Genomic DNA, 25,701 nt, shown 5'->3' on the forward strand with positions numbered 1-25,701 from the left:
TTGTCCCAATTGTTTAAAATTTACCTTATGATTGCCTCAAACTTAGCATACCTCCCAAAACCTCCCCTTGTGGTTCATAGTTTGTGCGCCCAATTACAACGAATAAATGACTGCAACCTCTTCTGCGACTACTCATACAGATTAAGTCCTGGCAGCCTGTACATATCCACATCAACAGCGATGCCATCGTAGACAGCTAATGGTCAAAACTCAAAACATCAATACTCCCATTAAAATGGTGATGTGTTTCCATTAAATCATTGCATTGGATGTTTCCAGGACAGCACAAAAGATAGCACTGTCAAATCAACAGTCTGAGCAAAACGAATCTTAGGAATTGAACTATTTACACCTACACGCGGAGTTCACAAACCCACTGTTCATAATTTCATTATACAACAAACTAATCAGAGTTCACTGCCAAATCCTTACCATAACTCAATTTGTGGGAATCGTTTAAACCTAGCCATGAAAATTCCAAATTAACCCTCAGTCTGATCTTCATAGTTAAAAAGTAGCAGCATTTAGCTAGTTCGCAAAAACATCATTTTTCAGGCTCAGCCCTTATGGTCAACCCCCATCAATAAGACTCCCAAGAGGTAACCCCAGAACTTTTGAGTTTGGAGACCTTGATTCCTTGGCAGCATCCAGATAAGAAACAGTTAGCTTGTCAGTATTAACGCAGCCCGTCTTCCTAATGCTTCTGTGAAGCCAAGGCCAGAAGAATCTTCTTCCTGGGTCCCTGCAACACAGATAAAATTGAAACCAACATTTACAACTAGAGGTCCATCTTCACATCTATTTCACATCAGGTTCATTGTTAAATTCATTACAGCTATATCAAATTCATTGTGCCCCCACCCAAAGCTCTTTCAGAATGTCCTTGAATCTAGTGGTGAACCATTAAGTTGTGGATGCCTAACATTGTCTTAAAACTGCAGGACTACTTCACATAAAGGCCGCTTTGTATCAAAGGACATACGGGTTTCTCAACACAGACTATATTTCCTTTAACCTTCACATCATATGCTACCACTAGGCGCTCTCAATTTCCCAAACATAACCGTCAAAAATACTATATCTAGTCTTCAAAGTTGAAAAGATGTTAAAAGAAAGAAAAGAAATAGTGAGAGAAAGTGAGAGGACAAGAAAGAAACAGGGTTTGGGGGGGGAGAGGACATGAAAAGCATAACAGAAGACTTTGAATTATCTTGGCTAAAGCCAGTCCTTCCTCAGATGATCACGCATACTAGCTTGTAAATATGTACATACCGCTTAAATGTCTTACATATAATGTTCATGGCCTTTGCCAAAAAAACAAAATTGGAGGCTACTTTGGGATTACAATACTGCTCATAGGCTAGATGTGGTTTGTCTGCAAGAACACAATCAGCATTCCTTCGCAGGCTGTGAAGGCTTCTTTGCGGGTTTTCGCTTCTTTTATGCTGGCCGAGCTTCTCTTAAGGGGGTTGCGATGCTGGTTCATAATGATTTACAGCCACAATTGCTTTATAATGACCCACATGGTCGTTATCTTATAGTCAGATGCATTATTTATGAGTTTTCTTCTGTCTATGCATCCTCGACATTTGTAGTTCACGCTGAAATGTGGCACCGCTTGGCTGAACATCCCTGGACCGACATTTCAATAATTCTCCTCGCAATGAGGACAGCAGCACGTATCGCTCCCACATAATGGCAAGGGAAAAGAATGCCAGGGCACTACAACTGATACTTTAACGCATGCGATTTGTGGCAGCAACTTCAGCCTGATGATATTGGATATACTTTCCATCACAATGCCTTCACTCAATATTGGTCACACTTGGATCGATGGTACATGCTTCATGCAGTCCAGTTTGATGACTTTACGTGTGATATGCGTTTCGATTATGCCTTGCGCTTATCCGATCACTTTCCAGTCTTTATGACTCTTCATTTTGGTTTGCCTGTGCATGACATGTGGTTGCCAGGAAAAAATTCTTACCTCAAGCATTAGACCTTTCAGATTATGGTCAAGGCTCTCATATGCCGACTTGTTTTACATGCATCCATTGATGGAAACTGGGCATGGAACCGTTCCTCCATGGGAATGCAAGACCTTATTAGAGACTATGGCAAAAGCTATCTTGGGGACTTGCGTTACAAAGTAGCAGATGCAAAAGCTTTGGTTCAGCACTTCACTTTTGTAGCACAGCGAAGCCAATTGTCTATGGATGATCAAATAGCTGTTAAAGATGCCCTTCGTTGCTTGTCTGACAATGATCAACACAAGTTGACAAAATGGCAGCTTCGTTTGAGGCAGAAAGCTATGGAAGATATGGGTTGTTCTTCTAAGGCCTTTTTCAAGAGTCTTCATGCCTCACGCCTCATGCATTCTTTGCACCGTCCTGCGCCAGGATGGAACATGGACAATGAATAGACAGCAGCTTGATGATGAGGTTCAAAGTTACTTTTGATGTGTTTGCTGCCCCGCTTCCTCCCCTGCTTGTGGAGGTTGATGCAAGCAGTATTTTTGTACAAAATGTTCAACCAATTCTCTCTCAGAGGATGCGGCACTATCCAAATTGGGGCGCCCTAAATCTCCAAGATGGGATGGCTTGACAGTGGAATTTTTTGCTGAATTTTGGGATCGGCTTAGCCAGGTTCTTCTGTTTGTGATTAATAGGGCATGGACTTCTGGTCATCTTCCTTTATCTTGGAAAAAGGGCTTGCCGTGATTGATTCCAAAGAAGCCCCTTTGTCAATCATTATCTGATTGGCATCCAATCACCTTGATGCATGTGGTGTACAAGCTAATTTCTAAAATGTTGGTTTTGTTGGCACTTAGGCCCTAGTATGCCCCTGTAGCCTAGTTAGGACATAGTCAAACATCTTGGTTGACTTCTCTGGTCAACACTTTGGTTAACCTGTAGGCCTATATAGGCCAATTTTGTACATTGCTTCATTATCCATTAGCAATTACTCTCAGTTTCCTTCAGCTGTTGTTTGGTCCCTTGCATTCCACTCCCTTTCCATTGGTTCCCCGTGGTCACCCCCAGTTCAGCTCACCTTCTAGCAAACAGTGCAGATTACAGCTCGTTTTTTAACCTATCTTGCATTCTATCCTGCTCCGGACCTTCAACCAGCATCTACACTGACTTTCCTTGGTGCTGGAACAACTTTACACCAGCCTTGACTACAAGAAACTGTTTTTGGCGCTGAAAAATAGTCCGGATACTCTTTTTTGACGTTTTCAAGTCCGATTTCAGATATTTTTCACAGTTTTTGACATGTTTCTACAAAAACGACACCATTCTGCACATGTCTGTACATGTCCATACAATTATATGAAATCGATGCTTTTGAATGCATGCAGTCCATACAGCCTCTAGATATCTGTCCGTACAGTTTTTTGTGAATTTGGACCTCCAAACAGCCTGTTTTTCTTGCAGTTCAGCCACCACTTGCTGTTGCAAAAATGTTTTTGCAGATTTCAGGGTGTACTTTGAGGTTTTTGAGCTTTTGCATTGACATTGAGGTGATTTTGCTCTAGATTTGGGGCTTTTGAGAAGATTTCAGATTTGAGGCACAGTGTATCACATTTGCCATGTTTGTGGTGATATCTTGCCTCATTGATCTGAAATTTGGAGTGTTTCAGTGACATTGGCCAGAAATTGCAGGACCTTAGGTCACATTTGCGCATTTGCAATGAAATTTGGGCATTTTCACATTTGTCGCCCTTTTTGGCAAATTTTGCCCTTTCTAAATTTGGGGCTTTTACTAAATTTGGTGGAATTTGCAGTGACCTTCGCTCGGTACAGCTATGTTTGAGATTTTCTTGTATTTGCACTTTGATTTGGGTATTCTGCCTTTCAAATTTTGGTGCTTTTACACCCTATGCACTCCACTTGACACTCGTTCCCCGAAAGTTGCTTCTTTTGTGGGAGAGTCGGGAACATTCTAACTTGGCATTGCAGGGACTTTTTGCCACCATTTTTGGGCAGATTGTACTCAGATTTGCATTGGATAGATTTGCAGATACTTGCCCTTTGATTTGGGCTGGTCACTTTGGCAGGACCTTTTTTGCGGAACAAATTTTGCTGGACACCTTGTGCATTTGCTCATTGTTAGAGCAGTCGCTTTTGGTAGTCAATTTTGTAGGATTATGGGGGATTTTACAGATTTGCCCTCTCTTATATTTGCCCTCTTAAGAATTTGGGGCTTTTGCCATTATTGTCTTTCTCCGCTCTTGGATTTCCTGTTAGAAATGACCCAACAGAGAGTACGCACAGCGAAAGACTAATAGTAATGCCCAGGAGCTCACACAATGTGATGTGGGGTGTGGAATCACAAACTTCTTAACTTATGTGCATAGGTGTGCAAGCCAGTAAATAGACAATGCTCAGAGACAAATATAGAAGCAACACTTTATATTTCCGTCCGTCCAAAAACTAGGACAGGATACAATACCAAAAGGTTCTTCAACTACAAGCCTGGCACTTCTAGATCTCTGAGCCCGTCCACCTCGAGCATATGTAGACTTAGTCTAGATCCCTTCCACCTTGCTGTCTGGAAGCCAGCCTAGATGGGCAGCCACCCTAGCTCAGTCTGCAGCTTCTCCTAGGTCACCTTGTCCTCCTGAATGTAGGCCTAAGGCTCCCCCTTTTGCTGCTCCTGTCTGCTGTCCTAAGGGCTGCTCCAAGTGATAATTATGGAGGCCCCTAGGGGCCCCTTTTATAGGGCAAAGCCCTACTCAAAATAGCCAACCCAAACTGGCCGACTTCAGGGTCTGTTTGGGCCGACCCTGGTCTGTGGGAATACTTGCTGTAGGCAGCCCCTTTTAGGGCCCTCTTTTCCAGGGCCTTTGGCCCACACTCCAAGGGTTTTAGCCCTCCTTCCAAGGAAGGGTCCCAGCCCCTTCTGTCTGCCTATCTAAGGCTTGGTTGGCTGGCTCCAACCAGCTCAACCAAGATGGCCGACCCTGCTGCTGGTGCACCCGCCTCTCCTGTGCCCCTTTTTGGCACCCTGTACCGCCCACACGTGTGCGCCTTGGCTGCACCACATGTCGCCTCAATCCGCCCTCCTGTGCGCCTCTGTAAGGGGCCTGTTCCAGCCCGTATGCACAGTCCTTGAGGCGCCTCTGCCGGGCTGCTGTGCTGCCCACATGGCAGCCCATGTGCTGCTCATGTGGCAACCCCTTTAGCCCTTTCCCTGTGAGGTGCTGCCCATGTGGTAGCCCCCTCTCCACCATGAGTCTTTTGGGCACATGCCCTAGGTCTCCCTCCCCCATGCTCTCATATGGGGGCTTACAGATGGGGAGGTGACCATTCCAACACCCCCTCTCACCGACACATCCACGCCCAATGCCAACACGTCGATGACGATGCTCCAGTAACTCCCTGGTCGTAGTCCTCTGGAACATTTCAATGTCGAAATCTTTTCTTGGCTTTTCATCCAGTGGCTCCTGCTCCACCAGGTCTGGTTCCACTTCCGCACACCATCCTGGTACACAATTCATCTTTGGTAGCACCTCTTGGCACCACCTCCTCAGTCACGTCCCCGCCTTCGAACTCGAGCAATCCAACCGTCACGATCTTCCAATTGTGCCCCTCATAATGAGTGAACAACCTGGAGTCTTCCAAGCACCATGCTTTGAGGGTCTGTCTCAACCCGTCCTTCCTTTGGCAAGTTCCGCAACAAATGAGTATCTCCAAATAACCTAGACCACGAACTCTCGCTGAGTTCTTAAGCAAGTACTCTTCTGGCTTCATCTTGGAAGGCAAACCTTGATAGAGTATGCTCAATAAAGTGATAGGTGATGTGTAAGCTTGGTTAGGTGATGGAGATAGTTATGGAGGAGATTTAGGATCTAGATCCCCCTCATGACATCATGATGAGAGGGAATGAGAAAGAGAGTGGAACCAAGGAGAGAGAGAGAGAGAGAGGGGGAGACACAAAAGTGTGGGTGTGAAGTGTTGAGCCACACCACAAACTCATAGGTTTTATTAGGATTAGGCTTTCACCCTATGACTGTCTTAAGACAATCATAGGTGTCATATCTTTAATAAAAGGGTGGCAATGTGCCTTTACCCCAACAACCTCCCACCTAAAGGCCAATGTGCCTAAAGGGGAGAAAAGAATAAAAATTACAGCAATATACAGTTACTGTATACAAGACCATAAAATAAGAATGGTCTCATCCTAATCCCATGATGTGGCGGCAATGTGCAAACCGCTCTGTAGGCAAGCTCTTAGTGAGCAAATCTGCAGGATTATCATCAGTATATGCACCTTCACAAGCTCAAGTCGCTTGTCTTCCAGTACCTCCCTGATGAAATGGTATTTCACATCTATGTGCTTGGTCTTTTGATGAAAGACCGGATTCTTTGCCAACATGATAGCACTCTGACTATCACAATGCAAAACTGGCATATCTCCTGTAATGCCCAAATCTCCCACCAGCCGAGTAAGCCATATTGCTTCCTTGCAAGCCTCAGTGGCTGCAACATATTCAGCTTCAGTGGTTGACAGTGCAACGCATATCTGCAACCGAGACACCCATGATATAGCACCTCCTGCAAATGTGAAAATATAACCGGTAGTAGACTTCCGGTTATCTGCATTCCCTGCATAGTCTGAATCTGTAAAACCATGCACCAATGCATCCTGCCTACCATAGCATATGCACAAGTCTTTGGTACCCTTGAGATACCTCAAGACACCTTTCACTGCTTCCCACTGCCGCTTGCCTGGATTTGCCATATACCTGCTGATGACTCCCACCACAAAAGCAATATCCGGACGAGTGGCAACCATGGCATACATCAAAGAACCAACTGCAGATGCATACGGAACCTTCGCCATTTCAGCCTTATCATCATCTGATCTGGGGCTGTCCTTACTGCTGAGTTTTAAATGTGGAGGCCATGGGGTACTAATAGACTTCCCCCCCTCCATTTTAAACCTCTGCAGTACTTTGTCAATGTACTCCTCCTGTGACAGAAACAAAAGTCCCTTGGACCTATCACGAATAATCCGCATGCCAAGAATATGGTTTGCATCACCCAAGTCTTTCATGTCAAAAGACTTATGTAGTTGTTTCTTCAAAGCACTAATCTCCTGCTGAGATTTACTGGCAATCGGCATGTCATCCACATATAGAATGAGTAGCATCAAACTGCCATCCTTTGCCCGTTTGGTGTACAAGCAATGATCGGTCTCACACCTATGATACCCTTGGGACTGCATGAAGGCATCAAACTTCTTGTACCATTCTCTTGGCGCCTGCTTGAGTCCATACAAGCTCCTCTTGAGCTTACACACAAGCTGCTCTTTCCCTTTAACAGCATATCCCTCTGGCTGACTCATATAGATCTCATCATGGAGATCTCCGTGAAGAAAAGCAGTCTTCACATCCATCTGACATAAATCCATGTCCTCATGAGCAACAAGAGCTAACACTGCTCTCAAAGTAGTCATCTTGACTACAGGGGAAAAGATCTCATCAAAGTCAATGCCCTTCTCCTGCTTAAATCCCTTGGCAACCAATCTAGCCTTATACCTCGGTAAAGCATTTGAATCCACTTTGACTTTGTAAACCCACTTGCATGGCAAAACCTTTCTGCCTGCAGGTAGCTGCACCAAGTCCCATGTATCATTTTGAAGTAGGGAGTCCATTTCTGACTGCATGGCTTTCTCCCACTTCCTTTTCTCTGTTCTTCCCATAGCTTCCTTGAAGCTGGAAGGCTTACCACAATCTGTCAGCATGATAAAATCAGCCACATTATTGGCTCCTGGAACAAACCTGTCAGGAGGCCGTTGTACACGGGTGCTCCTCCTAACAAAATGTTCCGGATTAGGCTGCTGTCTAGCCTGTTCGTCATGCATGACGGGTGGCTGTACCACCATATTAGGCTGTTCTACAGCCCCATTTGCTGGCATATCCAGTGGTGCATCATTGGCAAAATTGTCTGGCTGATTTTCAGCCTGTATACCCTCTTGAACAGGGTTATCTACAGCAGCCTGCTGCTGCATATTAATGGGCATTCTTTGCTGTCCGACATCATCATAAACAACCCTCCTGTATTCCACAGGTTGCACGGGTTCTTTGTGTACACTATCCTCTTTAAAGATGACGTCATTGCTGCGTATAATCTTCCGTTTGACGGAATCCCATAACCTGTACCCCATTTCACCTTCGTCACCATAACCCATAAAGATGCATCTGGAAGACTTTGGCTCCAGTTTGGTGCGCAGTTCTTTGCGTATATGAGCAAAGCACTCGCAGCCAAACACACGTAAGTGCTTATATGAAGGTGGCTTGCCAGACCACACCTCCTCTGGCACTTTCAACTCCAAAGCCTTATTCGGCGACCTGTTAATTAGGTGGACTGCTGTTTGCACGGCTTCTGCCCAAAAGCCATGGGGCAATGCAGCATAAGACAACATACATCAAACCTTCTCCTGAATAGTTCGATTCATCCGCTCACTCACACCATTTTGAGATGCATTATGAGGGGCTGTGAGTTCCTGTTTAATGCCCTTAGCTTCGCAAAACTGTACAAAGGCATGTGACACATACTCACCCCCATTATCGGATCTGAGGCATTTCAGCCTACAACCTGTCCGATTCTCAACCTGGGCGACAAACTTCTTGAAAGCATCTAAGGCATCGCTTTTATGCTTCAAGAAATAGACCCACACTTTGCGTGTGGCATCATCAATAAAGATAATGAAATACTTTGCACCCCCTAGTGATAGCTGTGGCATCTCACACAAATCAGTGTGCACTAGATCAAGCGGTGCTCTATTTTGGGGAGTTCTCCTCTTATGAGGAGTCATAGAATGCTTGCCAAATATGCAATGATCACAAGTAGGTAAATCTGAAAATGAAAGAGACGGCAGATAACCCAAACGTGACAGTTCTTGCATTCCTTTAACGGACATGTGTCCCAACCGGCTATGCCACAATGAAACCTTTGGCAGCTCGGTTATGGCAACTACCTACACTGGAAACATAAAGAGGGTACAAGGTATCACTCTTATAACCCTCAGCCACTACAACCTGGCCATCAGTAATCTGTTGATTAACTTGATGCTGATATGTATTTCTAGATCTACCGGCTACGTCTCTCTGCTTCTTCCTACATTTTGCCACTAGCTTCTTTGCTAAAGTGTCCTTTAGCTGTTTTTTTCCATTTGGAGTCCCCAAATGTGGTGTGGTAACCACTGTCATCCAACAAGCCAGTGCTAATAAGATTTTTCTTGATTTGCAGCACATGGCGAACACCATCAAGCATAAATGTGCGTCCATCAGGGAATACTATCTGTATACTGCCAATCCCTGCAATCTGACATGCATAGTTGTTCCCAAGGTGAACAACTCCATGAGTACCTGTGTAGGAAGTAAACCACTCCCTATGAGGAGTAACATGAAAAGAAGCACCTGAATCCAAGAGCCAGGTGTGCATGTCATGGCCATCAATAACCAATGTATGTGCAATTACAGCAGAAGAGCATAAAACATCATGTCTGTCACTTTCACTGTCTTCTGATGCAACATTCACTGCATCCAAGTCATCTGCCTTGGCCTTGCCTTTGCCTTTGCTTCCACTGCCTGCATCCTTTGTTTCAGCCTTCTTGGCTTTCTGATCCCGTATAAACTTGAAGCACTTAGACTTCACATGTCCCTTCTTGCCACAGTAAAAGCATTCAATATCCTTTTTGCCACGGGACTGACTGCGGGATTTGGACTTTCCAGCAGATCTCCCCTTCTGCTAAGTCCTACCTCTTTCCTGTACCTGCAAAGCATTTGAAGACTTGCTGCCCGCATTATTCTTCCTGCTCATCTCCTCCATAAGGAGAGAGCTCTCCACATCAGCATACATAAGAGTGACATTTGAATTAGACAGGGTGGTCTTGAAAGTGTCCCAACTCTCAGGGAGGGTACACAACAAGAAAGTAGCCTTGAACTCCTCATCAAGGTTCAATCCCTGTGCAATAAGCTGTGTAAAGATGGCATTGAACTCACTCAAGTGTGAGGTCATAGCTGTACCTTCCTTCATGCGAAGATCGACAAGCTTTTTCAACCAATAAACCTTACTGGCTGAACTCTTTTGGGCATACAACTCTTCTAGCCTCTGCCATAGGCCATAAGAGGTCTTTTCAGCCTGAACATTGAACACAAGAGAATCACTGAGAGTAAGCATGATAGCAGCCCTTGCGGACAAATCAAGCTCCTCCCACTCATCATCTGACATCCCAGATGGCTTGACACTCTTCACCCTTATGGGCTTAGAAATCTTCTTTAGCAGAAGTACATTCAAACACTGTTCTGCCCATAATGCATAATTGTGTGCCCCTTCCAATTTCTTTATGTTCAGAATTGAAGATTCACTTCCCCCTGATGCCATATCAGATAAGGAAAGTACTTGACTCCCTGTAAGTCAAAAAATGACTAAATAAAATTCTGATTTCTCAGAAAAACCTGCTCTATCAAGAGCCAGGAGCACTCACAATAGTGCTGTTTTTACTGTCAAAAAAAAATCTGCAGCAAAACAGAAAATTTCCCTCCAATCACTGTACCTTCTGACACATTGTACCGTGCTCAAATAGGCATAAAACAGTAACTTCAGAATGCTGCAGCTGTTCCACAAGTGCTTTATCAGTGCATCATCAGCTGACGAAGCACAAAACACTGCTGTCCTGGACACTTCTTCCACCTCAGATGAGGTATTGCACTGATTTTATATGCATAAACCACTTGTCATACACTGTTTCGTTCACTGAAAAGAGGCTCCAAACACTTCAGCCTGTCACAAACCTGCAACAAAGAATGGGACAAATCCCAAGCAATCACCCTTCTGCCAAGGGGATAAAAGGAATCTGAAGGTCTCAAACAGTAACTCAAGTGCTCACAAGCAAAATCTGGGCAAAAGCCCCTTGATTTGACACCTGTACCAAGTGAAAAACACCTCAACACTGAGGTAGCATACAAAATACAGCGCTCTCCTGGCACTTTCACCTGACAATGTAATGCATAAACAGCCCTGTGTACACAGTAACAACACAGATCCCAACGTACAAACACTGAAGAGAAAATCTTTTGAGCACTGTCAACGATGGACAGTTAGGGACCAAGTAAACTCGATGCGCCCTGGCCAAGCGTGGCTCAACTGAGATTTTTCAAGGTGCCGTACACAGAATGTGACCTGCAGAAATGTCACTGAATACACTGCGGAAACAAGACCAATGTGGGCACCCTGGCTCCACACTGCCTCAAGGCATACACTGCATAAACTTCCAGGCAAAAGCCCTTTGAAAATGTCACCCAAAAGCTGAGATTTGCACTCAGCAAAAGCATAAAAGCCCTCTGCAAAATCAAGGCATTTGACCTTCCTGAAGCAAAATAACTGTGCAACCACCACACTGTGGCACTAGTCACCTCAAACACGAGGGACACGAGGGTACTTACTGTACCTTCAACACAGTTTTGAGAACTGAACACCCGAGAATGAAGAGCAGAGTGCTCTCTTTTTCTTCTTCCCCCAAAAAAAGCCTGCTGTACCTGCGCAGGGTACAAATCCCAAAGACAAAGAATCCGAACTGTACCTCTTTGACGCAACGACCGTACGATGGCGTCCGTACAGTACGGCCGCCTGTACGGTGTCCGTACGACGGTACGGACGGCCGTACCTGACCGTACGGGTTGTGCGGTGCGCAGCTAGCTACTGATGCGTATGCGAGCTGCCCCGCGATGCCTGCGTGCTGCCCTGCTCTGCCCGCACGCACTGCTTGCGCGCTGCCCTGCTCTACCCACGTGCGCTGCCTGCGCGCTGCCCTGCTCTACCCACGTGCGCGTTGCCTTGCACGCTGCTCGCTGCCAAGCTCGCTGCTGCCGTTGCTGAGGGCACGAGGCCCGAGGGGAGAGGGAGGGGTAGAGCGGAGTGGAGAGGGAGAGGTGAAGGCTCTGATACCAGTTGAGAGGGAATGAGAAAGAGAGTGGAACCAAGGAGAGAGAGAGAGAGAGAGGAGGAGACACAAAAGTGTGGGTGTGGAGTGTTGAGCCACACCACAAACTCATAGGTTTTATTAGGATTAGGCTTTCACCCTATGACTGTCTTAAGACAGTCATAGGTGTCATATCTTTAATAAAAGGGTGGCAATGTGCCTTTACCCCAACACATGAGTGATGCATGAAGGAAGAAGACGCTTTGTATCTCCAAGCCTATTTAAATGGCTCTTCTCATGAATAAAGATATGATCATTGTCGACTTTCTCTCTCGCTCATGCTTGATCCTCCATAGCTTGCATTGTTTGTGAACATCCGTACTCTTTCTGGTCATGTGTACCTCTACTTTCTACGAGCCTCCAGAGGTCTTAGACTCTAACATGGTATCAGAGCAGTGTTCTTTCCTGCCCCTCTTCTACCTCTCCACACTCTCAGCTTGCATCCACGCTACCTCTACTCCATCACAAGTCTCTGCTTCTGATTTACTGCTCTTGCTATGTAAAGATCTACTCACCGTCGCCTTCAAGAGCTTGATTCAAGAGCTTCCTACAATCAACGCTGCCTTTTGAGGTTTACTGCTGTGGCTGTTCAAGGTCCACGAAGCTGCTGACTATCCAACGCTGAAGAACAGCTCAGAAGGTTGGCCTTTTTCATTGTCATCGTACGTGCACTGCTTCGGAATGTTGTTGCTGCCGACTCTTGCTGAAGATCCAATCCGTGATGTTATTTAACATGAGATCTACCCAACTTGCTTACGTTGCCCGTGAAGATACTTAACGTTGATGGCTAATCGTCCGTGAGCTCCTGCTGCTCTCCAAAGGTTACTGCTGGTTAGCGAAATCCACAAGTATATCTGCCATCAAGGCTGATCCGAAGGTTGGGTAGATGCTGATCGGAAGTTCGTGTCTACCTATTTTATGGTGACGTTCTCGGAAAACATCCTCAAAAAGCTTTGAGCAGTTCTCTGCTTACTGGTGTGACATATTTGTGATCATCATCATTTGTTGGATATCAAAGGTTTAGTTGTCGCTGATGGTGACTCTAGCACTGTCCCAAAAATTGCAAGTGTTGGAGATAATCATTATTTCAGAACTGATCGTGTCCAGCAATCGAATCCTTTGCCCATGGTTACCCACCACCTTGAAGGTTTCAATACAGTTGTGGAGGCATTTGGCTTCACTCTTGCATGGAGAATAAGAAGATATGCTTTGAATATGTTTGTTTGATGGGTTCGCTGCCCGGGATATTTCCCCTAAATGATTGTAATGCCTTAAGCAAAGGTGTTGTGTTTTGGTTTTTCCTTTCACTTTGTTTGACAGACTGTCATTTTTGAGTTAAAGTCTCTTTGTGAGGATCTCCTCTCTTAGTTTTGTGAGGGTGATCGATTTGAGACTCATACTCTTTGGGCTTTTGATTCCGACTTTGCGTAGTGAAACTCTTTATTTTGAGTATTCACCAATTGTCCAGAATCCGCCATTTGGACAGTATGCCATTTTATGTCTGCCCCTATCTTCGCTTTGAGGGGGGTGTTGGAAGGCAAACCTTGATAGAGTATGCTGAATAAAGTGATAGGTGATGTGTAAGCTTGGTTAGGTGATGGAGATAATTATGGAGGAGATTGAGGATCTAGACCCCCTCATGACATCATGAGTAATGCATGAAGGAAGAAGACGCTTTGTATCTCCAAGCCTATTTAAATGGCTCTTCTCATGAATAAAGATATGATCATTGTGTCCACTGTCGACTTTCTCTCTCACTCATGCTTGATCCTCCATAGCTTGCATTGTCTGTGAACATCCGTACTCTTTCTGGTCATGTGTACCTCTACTTTCTATGAGCCTCCATAGGTCTTAAACTCTAACACTTCAGTACTCTTTGTCCATCCCCTTCTAGCAATCTGCGCCTGAGATTTGAAGAAGCACCAATACTTCCCCTTCTGCCTTCGAAGAAGGCCAATTCCTTCCAATCTCGTATCTCTGGAGAAAAATGAGGAGCAGAGTCTCTCCACAGCAGCTATAAAGGCTCAAATACAAAATATCAAGTACATACCAGACTATTGTACTGCTTGTGTGTTTGCTTTGAAAGCAAACCCTGTACCTCATTGAGGCAACCACCAATAGCCTGTGTAATCCTGTACTGTCCCCTTTCGAAGAACAGCATCAATCTGACCATGAGACTCCAGGGCCCTCGATGGAATCCACCCTCGTGTGAGTGTCAACAGCCATGCACCTAGAAGGTACCAAGCGCTCCATGCTGTCCTTTACCATCACAAAGGCATCTGACTCCTCGTCGACCCACATCTCTATGTCAGACATCCTCACTGTGATTTCTTGGTCAAGTTCGTCGTAGTCCCTATGATTAGTACCAGGGTATGGGCATCTTTGTCTTCCCAAGCTTCGAGCTCCTCTCTGTCTACTGCCATGACTATATTCCCTTGCCTGTCCACCATGTCCTCCGGCTTCGCCTCCACTCCCATTGTCAGCTTCCACAACTTCCGAGCCACTAAATGGCTCTAGATTTTCACCTTCCAGATCGGGTAGTTGGTCCCGTCTAGTTTCCCAGACTCTACGAAGTTAGGGATAGTGAATGAGAGAAAACTCGAGGAGGAGGAAGGGAGAGCAGGGGCTGAAGAGGCTATAGAGGTCGACATCTCTGCTTTTATATCACACAGCAAAGTCAACCAAACTCAATTTTTAGTAGACCAGAACTCTGAACGCACCTGACTGAACCTGAGTCACCCTCCTTCTCGCAAGGGCACAATCCTCCAGTCGTGGAAGTCAATTCCCAAGAGAGTCTGAAACAGGGTCGTCCTTCAGCAAGGTCCCTGCCTTCAGGCTCCCACACCTATGAGCCTCCTACTTGGACTCTGATACCATGTTAGAAATGCCCCAACAGAGGGTACGCACAACGGAAGACTGATAGTAATGCCCAGGAGCTCACACAATGTGATGTGGGGTGTGGAATCACAAACTTCTTAACTTATGTGCATAGATGTGCAAGCCAGTTAATAGACAATGCTCAGAGACAAATATAGAAGCAACACTTTATATTTCCGTCTGTCCAGAAACCAGGACAGGATACAATACCAAAAGGTTCTTCAACTACAAGGTTGGCACTTCTAGATCTCTGAGCCCGCGTGCTCCACCTCGAGCATATGTAGACTCTCAGTCTAGATCCCTTCCACCTTGCTGTCCGGAAGCCAGCCTAGGTGGGCAGCCACTCTAGCTCAGTCTGCAGCTTCTCCTAGGTCACCTTGTCCTCCTGAATGTAGGCCTAAGGCTCCCCCTTTGCTGCTCCTGTCTGCTGTCCTGAGGGCTGCTCCAAGTGATAATTATGGAGTCCCCTAGGGGCCCCTTTTATAGGGCAAAGCCCTACTCAAAATAGCCGACCCAAACTGGCCGACTTCAGGGTCTGTTTGGGCCGACCCTGGTCTGTGGGAATACTTGCTGTAGGCAGCCCCTTTTAGGGCCCTCTTTTCCAGGGCCTTTGGCCCACATTCCAAGGGTTTTAGCCCTCCTTCCAAGGCAGAGTCCCAGCCCCTTCTGTCTGCCTATCTAAGGATTGGTTGACTGGCTCCAACCAGCTCAACCAGGATGGCCGACCCTGCTGCTGGTGCACCCGCCTCTGCTGCGCCCCTTTCTGGCACCCTGTACTGCCCACATGTGCGCCTTGGCTGCGCCACATGTCACCTCAGTCAGCCCTCTTGTGTGCCTCTGTAAGGGGCCTGTTCCAGCCCGTATGCACAGTCCTTGAGGCGCCTCTGCCAGGCTGCTGTGCTGCCCACATGGCAGCCCATGTGCTGCTCATGTGGCAACCCCTTTAGCCCTTTCCTTGTGAGGTGCTGCCCATGTGGCAGACCCCTTTCCACCATGAGTCTTTTGGGCACTTGCCCTAGGTCTCAATCCCCCATGCTCTCCTCATATGGAGGCTTACAGATGGGGAGGTGACCATTCCAACGTTTCCTTGTCAGACATTGTCCTCCATTTAACACACTCAGCTTGCAAGAATTTGGGGCTTTTGCTCCCGTCATCTTTCTTTGGCTTTTGTGCATTGAGAACGTCATTTTCAGGTCCATTGGAGCTGACTTGTGCATTGGGACTTTTGCAGGACAGCCCTTTTGCAGGAGGTATTTTCCTTGGACAGACATTTGCACTTTTGCAATCTACCTTTGTGGGACATTCTTTGGGGACAGCCTTCTGCATTTTTGCTCATTTGCAGAGCATTGCTGTTATTTTTTGAGTTGACATTTGCAGACTTGCAGTCCACTCTTGAGCAACCAGCTCATTGCATTGTAGCCTTGAGGCTTTGAAATTTGCAGTGCAGCTTTATGCTTTTGGTGCTTTGACACTTGCAGCCATTGCAGTCATTATTGCACCATCAAGTAGCTACTTGCAGGATCACTTTCAGTAGTCAGACATTTTCCCTTTCCACAAATCCGTCTTTGCTGATCATACTTAAGATATTGTGTGCAGTTTTGCTCAGTGTTTGAGCGAGTATACTTGGCTTTGACACTTGCCGAGCTTTTGCTGTCATTTTTGGGTTGACACTTGCAGATTTTGTATCAGTTTTTGGACAGCCTGCTCATTGCAGTGATAGCCTTGAGGCTTTGCCTTTGCTACACATTTTCCTTTTCTTTTTAGGAATCTTCTTTTGCAATGGCCCACCATCCGTCTTTTGGCATCTTGCCCATGAAGACAGGCTTGATGGTACCGACTATCCCATGTTGTCGTACCTGGTGCGCCACATGTTGGTATCTCACAATTTTTTAGGTATTGTAAATGGATTAGAGACTAGACCAGTCTCTCCGCCACAAGCACCTACTGCTTATGGTGGAGCATGACTCTCTCTCATAACCTTTGACCTTAACTGTTTTGTGACACAAAGGCATCCGTGCATCATAATAAAGCCATCTCTGAGAGTATAATGATCATGCCGCTGATTATTAGACAGCTGGTCATAAATCCTGGAGAAATCCTCGTCCTGAACATATTGGTCCTTCATTGCATTCAACTCACTGTGGTAAGCAATGGTTACTGCGGAAACCTGAGACTACTTTCTTTTTACCTTCCACATGCACTATCTGGAAGTGAAATATAGAAAGAAATTGGCCCAACGCATATGCTTCTCAAATAATTTTGTCCGAGTAAGGAAATATCTCAAAGACTGATTGCACTGCAAAATCAGCCCCAAGTAAATAATGCTTCCACGTAGCAACGGCATAAATTACAGCCAGCAATTCCTTCTCATAAATGCCCAAATGTCTCTCATCATCTTGCAAAATTCTATTCTCACAAGCCACTACCCGTCCTTCCTGCATAATGACTGCTGCGAGGCCATTCTTTCCACAAGCATCAGCTTGGACATGAAATGCTTTCCGAAGATCTGGTTAAGTCTGTGGTAAGCTTTTCTTTTAGCATCTCAAATGTTGCAATCTAATTCTCAGCCCACACGAAGGATACTCCCTTCTTCTGCATAGCATAGAGAGGTGAAGCAATTTCAGCGAAATGGCGTACAAATCGCATGTAGTACGAGCATAAGCCCAAAAAGCTTCGTACTTCATGCAAATTCTTCAGTTGTGGCCAGTTGCGAGTTGCTTTGATCTTCGCGGGATCCATACGCAGTTCTGCAAACAGGATTGCCAGATGCTTTCTGTGCTCTGCCTCATCTTTTGAGTACACAATCATATTTTCGAAGAAAGTGCCTAGTTCACATGATTTCAAGGTAGAGAGGGGTAGATGGGCAAGACCCAAGGTCCCCAAAGAGGAAAGAATCTATAAAATCTGCCCCACAGGAGAGGAGAAAACGAGCAGCGTGTACTCATGAGATGTAGAGCATATGGCTATGGAGAAGCAGAGATCTGAAAAATCTGCTGGAACAGCCGGCCAAAAAGCTAGGAAGCTAGTTAAAAGAGATTTTGGAACATCGCAACAAGGTACTGGTTCTAGCTCACAAGCTAGCCCAACAAGTACTCACTACATGACAAGTTTGTAAGATTTGTCTCTCACTGGATGTAAGGGATCACTATTAGCCAATAGTGATCACCAGTTCTCACGCACAATCATATCATATCATATCATCTCTCTCTCTCTCTCTCTCTCTCTCACACACACACACACACATCCCCCTCTCCCTGCCTCTACCCCTCCCCCCAGGCGGTTTGCCCGCATAGGACAGCTTGTAGCAGTCATTCTTTGCGTGGATGATTTATCCTCACTGATGACTTGAATTCTTGAGAAGAGAGCACCCAAGCAGTGTAACCCCATGACAAAGTAAACCACGAGTGGCTACATATAATGATGTACTGAAGCAAGGATCTTCATTTGATGTTCCGAACAAAAGACAACTTTTTCCAGATGTATAAATAGCCCTAACGAATCTTCACAGTTTTGAACAATTACTGCTTTCTCTTTGTCAAGTACGGTCTTGTTCAAGAGTGAGGATCCCTGACTTGATCTCCTGATCTGCCCAAAACATCTTATAGACAGTAATTATTATGAAGGAAACCTCTTAACCCGCTTGAAGAAGTGGGACCAATTGAGAGGGACATGAATCCTCCAACAAAGTATGGCATCACATAAGGTGTTGTGACACCTCAATTCATGCAAATAACATAGCCACCTGGAGCATGAGCTTTTTACATGCATCAATACAGAACGAAGGTTTTTCCCTTCTCAGTAATCTTAGCTTTACTCAGCGAGTGTTTAACGACAAATCCGTATTCAAGTGCAAGGAAGTGTGTAAATCTAAGGCAGAACAATGTACAGAAACAAAGAGCCTCTGGATGGGAGGAGATGCAGCTGGGAGCTTCGTGTTGATATTGGCCGAGAGATGCTTCGTGCATGCCTCTTCCATGAACATAAAACTATTTTCTTTAACACTTATCACCTTTTGCTTGACTATAAGCATCAGAAAAACTCAAGTTTTGTCCTTTTATATGCACATGACAACAGTTAACAGAAAAGAAGACACACAACAATAAAAACCACATAGCAAAATGAAAAAGTCAGTATAAATACCATAGGAATCCCTATCTCCTTCAGGTCATTATCCTTCATCATTCGAAGCACAGACATATCAATCTGCAACACAATATTGACTGAATTCAATAATGAGCATATAAAATTCATCTAATAACCTGCTTAAGAGAAACCTGTGAGCAGCTACATTCCAGCTCCATGCATAATACCATTTCTTTGGATCCTTAATGTCTATAAAAGTACCAAATGACATCTCCTATGCCCTATAAAGAGCAGATGAGACATTTTCAACTGCATATGCAAAGGCCAAGCTAGTCCTACAGCACATTGTGAATGTTTGTACACCCATTGATTTACAAAATGTTTAAAGAAAATGTTATGAAAGCCTAGTAGATGGGAGACAAGAAAAAGCTACTAAGTGCACTAGTGGAGAGCGTAGTTTCCAGATATTTTACATGTGTGGAGCTTAAGCTTTCAACCTGATTGGGTTGTATACATTCAGTCTCTTCTATCTCTCTGTCTTGTGTGAACTATTCCTGGTTAAAGAGTGCTTCTGCTGATATGCATTGCGTGCATGGTGAAATCTCTCACAAGGACTTGGTCTCAAACTCAATTAGAGCTAGTCTAGACCGACTCAAATACAACAGAAATGGGCATGCATGCCCCACTAGCACATGAGTTAAAGAGGCCAAGGAACATTCATGATGCCTTGTTACAGCCACAACATGCTACCAGCCAATACCAAGGCTGATTTGTCTTTCTCAAATTATGTGGATAATCATAGGAAGAGACCCTGGGGATAGGAATGGCTCATAAGACTGGAACCTAGCTTCAGACTAAATACAATGGATGATGAGGGCAATATTTAATTTGCTGGCATGCACTTGGATGACTGTGTCCGCACTTGTCACTTGGTGGAGCAAGGTGGCGACTTCATCATGCAAGTCACATGCATGTGCAGATTTCAAAGGCTTCATGGACATAATGCAAGAGTGGAACATCTCACATGTGCCAGCTACAAATGACACTCAGTTCTAGGAAAGTGTGCAGGACAGCACAGCCAAGGATGGAATGCAGGACAGCTCATTGAAGCTGCCATGGGGAGTTTATGGGAAACATCAATGATTCTACTATGAAGAAAAGTGGACACCAGACAAGCAGCATATGCAAAAAAAGACTTGACATAGAGGGTGCCGCAAGATCCAGAGCAAAAAATTACTTGGAGCCTAACCGTCACTTTCAAATTTGAGTTAAAAAGATTCATCAAACACCCCCAACCAGGTCAAGTCACTTATGGGCTTCGGCAGGGTGTAGTCCCTTAAGCAAGAATCATATACTAATCAAATACACAGATAGAGGGTTAGGGTTGAGCTAGCGGCTCACCTCATAGCTGTAGGCTCAGTACTTCAAGCATCCCCAAGCATCAGGTCTACACCACCACGAGAGCTTGACAGCATCAAGGTCGGATCCTGCATCCCATACCACATTACACTTCTCCTAGCTACAACTCCCTGTCTTGGAAATTAGGGTCCCTCGTCCCACCTATAAGCCCCCACATGAGGATAGCACAAGGACATGCTACCAAGATATGATTGCGGGGCATGAGAGACTACTGTGTGAGCATCAGGTAAGCCTAGCCAGGCCTTTCCAGCATACTTCTAGAGCGACTCCTTGGTGTGCTGCCTCTGACAACCTCTTCTGCAGAAGCCGATCACAAGCTCTTTCCTTGACAGCTTCTGTGCAGTCCTGCATAGCAGCCACACAACTAATCCATGTGCCTTGTGCATGCTCCAGGAAGTCCTGCAGATGTTGCCATACAGCCTGAACTTCATGTTTTAAATGCTGCTCACAGGCCTGAACTGCATGTCCTACATGCTGCTCACAGGTTTGCTTTCTTCCTGAGCTTCTGCCCACCTCTAACAGTGGACCATGTGGCAGCCCACGTGGCACCCAACAGTGCTGCTGACGTGTCTGTCTTCTGGATGATTCCCTTCACCTAGGGTGGAATGTCCAGACGCCGAACTCACGTCCAATGGGAAAGGGTGTCAGGTGGACTCGCAGACGTCCAGCAAAAGGCACCTGCAGAAGACACTCTTATAAGCCAGCAGACAGAGCCAACTGGCAGTTCGATAGGCTGGACGAGCAAGTCAGCCAGTCTAGGGGTTTTCCTACCCCTACAAAAATCCCCATTGTGGGGGCAGTTCAAGGCTCCAGTGTTCAAGTCAACAGTCTATTGGATAGCAGAGGAGTGGATGAGTTGCAGCAGTAGAGGTTCTCATGCACAGTTCAGACTGGAAGCAGCCCTTAATTTTGGGCAGGTCTTGGTGCATACCTACAGCCATAGGAGAGCACACATCTGCACAGGAGGGTGCTGTCCAAGGAATTCGCACTACAAAGCTCACAGAAGAGCACACAACCAAAGGAGTGCGAGGACAGAAGTAGGAGCAGAGTTTATGCTCACCATAGAGCATCGAGGGCAGCGGACTGCTGCATGTTTTTGGGATCTCGGTGAAGCCTTCTGTAAGAGTGTTTGGCTCAGATTTGTGCAATATATTCTGATGCATTTTTGAACTGTTTTATTGTCTATCTCCTGAGTTTTGTGCTTGTGAGTTCTATCTTGTGGACACGTAAAGTTGAAGTCTTGAATTATAGCATTCCCTTCTCCTCTCAAAGATTCTTCCATTGCACACACCTCATCCATTTTCTATTTCCGCTGCATAGAGAAACTAGCCAAGGGTCCAGGTTTTTCTGACACCATGGCCAACAGGTCTACATCGATATGAGACATCCAACTCTAGCATATTCCAAGGAAATCCAAGATGAAGCTCTAGGCTTGCATTTCTAAGCGTAGCCTAGCTATCTTTAGCAATTAGCCTTAACTTTGGGCTTCATGTGTCAAGTAGCTTTACTTTCCACAAAGGCCTCTGCTTTTCCGGATAGGGTGGAAGGGACTACACAAGCCCACCTACCAGTCATAGCGACATTTTGATGTGACACGTCCATTTACATTGCCGTGGGGGATGTATGGAAAAGCAATCAATATTCCAATGTTTAAAAGCATGGACAGCATGCCACAAAAGAGCATGCAAAATAAAAACCATGATAGCATCCCAGTTCAAAATTTTTGGGGCTTCTTGATGGTGAGCTTGCCAAGAGGAGATGCCACAAAATCCGCTGGAGTGAAGATTATCACATTTCCTTTTAACCTAGGTGGTCTGCATGATGGATTATGCTCTCTTGCGGCATGGAACCTTGGCACCCACCATCACTTGCAATTTTGAAGACACTGTTATTTCAAGCAGGAATGGCCATTAAAAGCATCAAAATTTAGTCAAGTTAGTGGAGATTATGAGTAATTTGGCTAGGGCCAAGAGAACATAACGAAAGGGTTGTTGTGACATCTCCACTCTTTGATCTTCTCTAGTTCTCCTGCTTCCTCTCCAATTCTCAAGTGTGCTCTCTCCGGTAACTTCTCTCCCTTAGCCAAAGACGTCCCTTCCTCTCTCTCATATATTTTTTAGGCACAAATTATTCTACAAACAGACAATTCGATCTCATGTCAGCAGGACTGAATCACAAACCTAAACATGATAAAATGAACATAATATATGCAGCCTTCACTTATTAAGAACTCACAAGAGGAAAAGAGTGCACTCGCATACACAAAAGACTCATGAAGAAATCATTAAAAGGCAATCTGGCAACTAGAGTAGCATACCTCTTCTGCTTGAAAACTTATCAAATACTTGCTTAGGCCCAATGACTGCAACAAACTAGATACTGTAATGGCTTCACCCTGATCACGAAGAGAGAACATTTGCCCATGAGACTAGAAATTCAATTTTGGCAATCCAAATAATGGTCTCGCAAATGTTAATCTAATTAAATGAAAACAAAATATACTGCTTTGATTGAATGGAGAAAAAGACCTTTATTCATATCACTATTAATGGAGACAAAACTCCTTTTTACTAATCAGAACAATAAATAATTCAAGGACTTGTTGATTTAAGTTTGCACTAATGCAAGGACAAATTCATGCACACCAATGCAACGTAACCATTAGCCTAAGCCTTCAATTTGATACACTTCATCACATCAGAAAGCAGTCATCTTTTTAAAGAGTTAAGAAACCATCTTCTTGTGAAGGTATTATAAATCCTTACACCCTACCATATTACAGTACAGGCTCGTTCCCTCACAGGAAGGATAGGCTCTCCCTGCAACCTCCCCTGCTCCCCTCTCCCCTCGCCTCAGCCCTCTGGCCCCCACTGCCCCTTCCCACATCCTCCACCTGCCTGTGCTCTTCCCCCCCTCCTCCTTCACTCCCCTCCGCCTCCTCTCTTGCGCACCTTGCGCGTGCAGCTGCTGCCCCCCCTGCTTTCCAGTGCAGCCTGAGCCTGCGGCTCAGGCACAGCTGTTTTCTTGCCCCCCCCTGCTGCTGGCACCATCACACAGCCCCTGTAGGGGTCCTTTCCCCTTTTAACTGCTCAAACTACTCTACGAGCAGTTCTGTTCCGGGCTGTGCCCTGCCTTTGCTGTGGCAGCTTGCTGCTGGCAGAAGGTTCTTTTCTGCATTCTCCCTCAGCCCTGACTGCCCCTGGAACATCTTGGCTGGTTGTCAGCCCAAAGAGGCTGAAGCAAGGAGCCTGCCTAGCTGAAATCCCCTGCTTGGGGGATTTTGTGGGGTATTTCTATGGTTTCCTGCAATTTGCAGGGTATTTTCTTCGCCCTTTTCTTCTCTCCTTTCCTCTACCGCTTCCCTCTCTTTCCACACAGCAAGAACAGGTTTTTTGTTCAGTTTTCTAACGAGTGAAATCATGGCATCTCCCTCAACTCCCCAAGCCATTTGGATCTCCAGAGGACAAGCAACAAGTGAAGCTTGCCATCCAGTCACATCAGGACAAAGCACACTAGTGGGCCGCATTGTCGGCCTCACGCCCACTCGGAGTCCGGTTCGTGATTGGATCCAAGCAAGTTTGGCCTTGAGTGTGACTATATTCAAGAGGTCACCATCTATGGGAGAGCTGTTTTTCTTCTCTAGCTGAGTTATCCCGACATCACCCATGCCCTTGTGGATAAGTACCCAATCTTCCTCGGCATTGATGATATGGATTCGACACACCAAGTGCCACGCTTTCTTGCTTCCCTAGCATTTCAAAGAAGTACCGCTCCATTTTATGTTCTACTAGAGGTTTCTTTAGTATAGTGGTGGAGTCTCCGCCCTTAGCAGCCTCAACACTGGCGGGCAATGGGGTTCCTCGACTCAGGGTGGTTGCAGAGTACTCGGAGACCCTACTCGAGGAGAGACTTCTTGAGACCTTTGATGGGGGCACATTCTGACTTCGATGCAAACACATGGGACATCTTGCAAGAGCTTGCCCTTGCAATACAGATCAAGCCGCCGCTCAACTGCCGCCGTATTCAAGACAATAGCGAGAGAGCCGTACAAACAGTCCTCGCACAAACAAACAGTAGCATGAGAGGCAAACACCTTGGGTTGACCTTTCTGAGGAGACGTCGGACACAACATCATCAACGGGTGCGAGCGTGAGACCCTCACTAGCTCCCCCGGCTCCAAGAGGAGCAAGCAGAGAAAGCTCCTACAGGTCAAGAAGACGATGTTAGAAATCGATCAACAGAGGGTACGCACAGCGGAAGACAAATAGACTAGCCCAGGAGCTCACATAGTGTGTGTAAGGTGCCGAATCACAAACTTCTTAAACTTATGTGCTTTAAATAGATGTGCTGACTCATCAATAGATAATAACTTCAAATAGATGTGCTGACTCATCAATAGATAATAATCCAGCCAGATATCGAAGCTACCAAAAGAACATATTTCCGTCCAAAACTATGGACACCATACAAAGAGAGAAAGATCCAAAGTTCCACCACGGCGTGGTCCTTTGATCTTACCACCACGTACTTCTACTATCTCTAGAACCTGAGCCCGCATGCTCCAACTCGAGCATATGTAGACTTCTCCGTCCAAAGATCTTAGCTTCTTGCTGCCCTAGAAGACAGCCAAGTCCCAGCCCTAGTAGAGCTCACTCTGCAGCCTCTATTGCACTCTTCTGCCTCCTGGAAGTAGACCTGAAGACGTGTGCACTGCTGCTCCTGCTGCTCCCACAACTGCTGGTGTGCTGGATCATATTCCAAGGGGGCCCTTTTATAGGCTTCAAGGGGCCCCAAAAATACCGCCTGGTCTGCCCCATTCTGGCCGACTCAGTCTGGCCTACAGCCGACTCAGCAGCTCCTTAAAAGTGCCCCTTCTGGGGCTCAAAACTAGGGGCCCTTGACCCACAAAATCAGGGCGCTAGTCCTCACATCAAGGCAAGGGCCCAGCCCCTAGGTCTGCCCTATATAAGGCCTGGTTGTCTGCCTCCAAGCAGCCCAACCAGCCTCTCTCTTGGCCGACCCATGTGCTGGTCTGTCCCGCCTCTGCTGCGCCCTCTTCTGGCTCCTTGATCTGCCCACATGTGTGCGCCTCTATCCCGCACTGATCCGTACTTCTGCTGATGCCTTCTGTGAGCTCATAGCCTTCTCTCTTAGGTCCCTGTTGCTGCCCTCTGCTCCGCCTTATGCTCCTGCAGGTCAGCCAAGTACCTTTGTCCTCTCTTCTCTCTTTTCTGGGTATATGCTGCCTTAGGTCTCCCTCCCCCACGCTCTCCTCATTTGGGGGCTTACAAATGGGGAGGTGACCTTTCCTGACGGAACCTCTTCCAACAG

General features: G+C 45.9%; 1 protein-coding gene across 3 annotated transcripts in view; it reads right to left on the reverse strand.

Annotated features, from left to right (window-relative positions):
- Positions 1-242: 242 nt before the first annotated feature.
- The window catches only part of LOC147894314 (uncharacterized), a 32,015-nt gene continuing 6,556 nt past the window's right edge, over positions 243-25,701 (reverse strand). For 2 of the 3 annotated variants that reach the window (XM_087384956.1, XM_087384958.1), the window contains exons 5-7: positions 22,688-22,765; positions 19,009-19,071; positions 243-742 (exon numbers count right to left, since the gene is read on the reverse strand). In XM_087384956.1, the coding sequence (XP_087241082.1) occupies positions 695-742; positions 19,009-19,071; positions 22,688-22,765 (189 nt within the window). In that variant the 3' untranslated portion in view covers positions 243-694. The remainder of the gene's footprint in view (positions 743-19,008; positions 19,072-22,687; positions 22,766-25,701) is intronic. The other variant, XM_087384957.1, reaches the window with a different exon arrangement.

This window comes from Dipteris shenzhenensis, chromosome 14 (genome assembly GCF_047967505.1).
Source record: "Dipteris shenzhenensis isolate YYH24624 ecotype China chromosome 14, Dip_SZ_1.0, whole genome shotgun sequence".
Lineage (NCBI taxonomy): Eukaryota > Viridiplantae > Streptophyta > Polypodiopsida > Gleicheniales > Dipteridaceae > Dipteris > Dipteris shenzhenensis.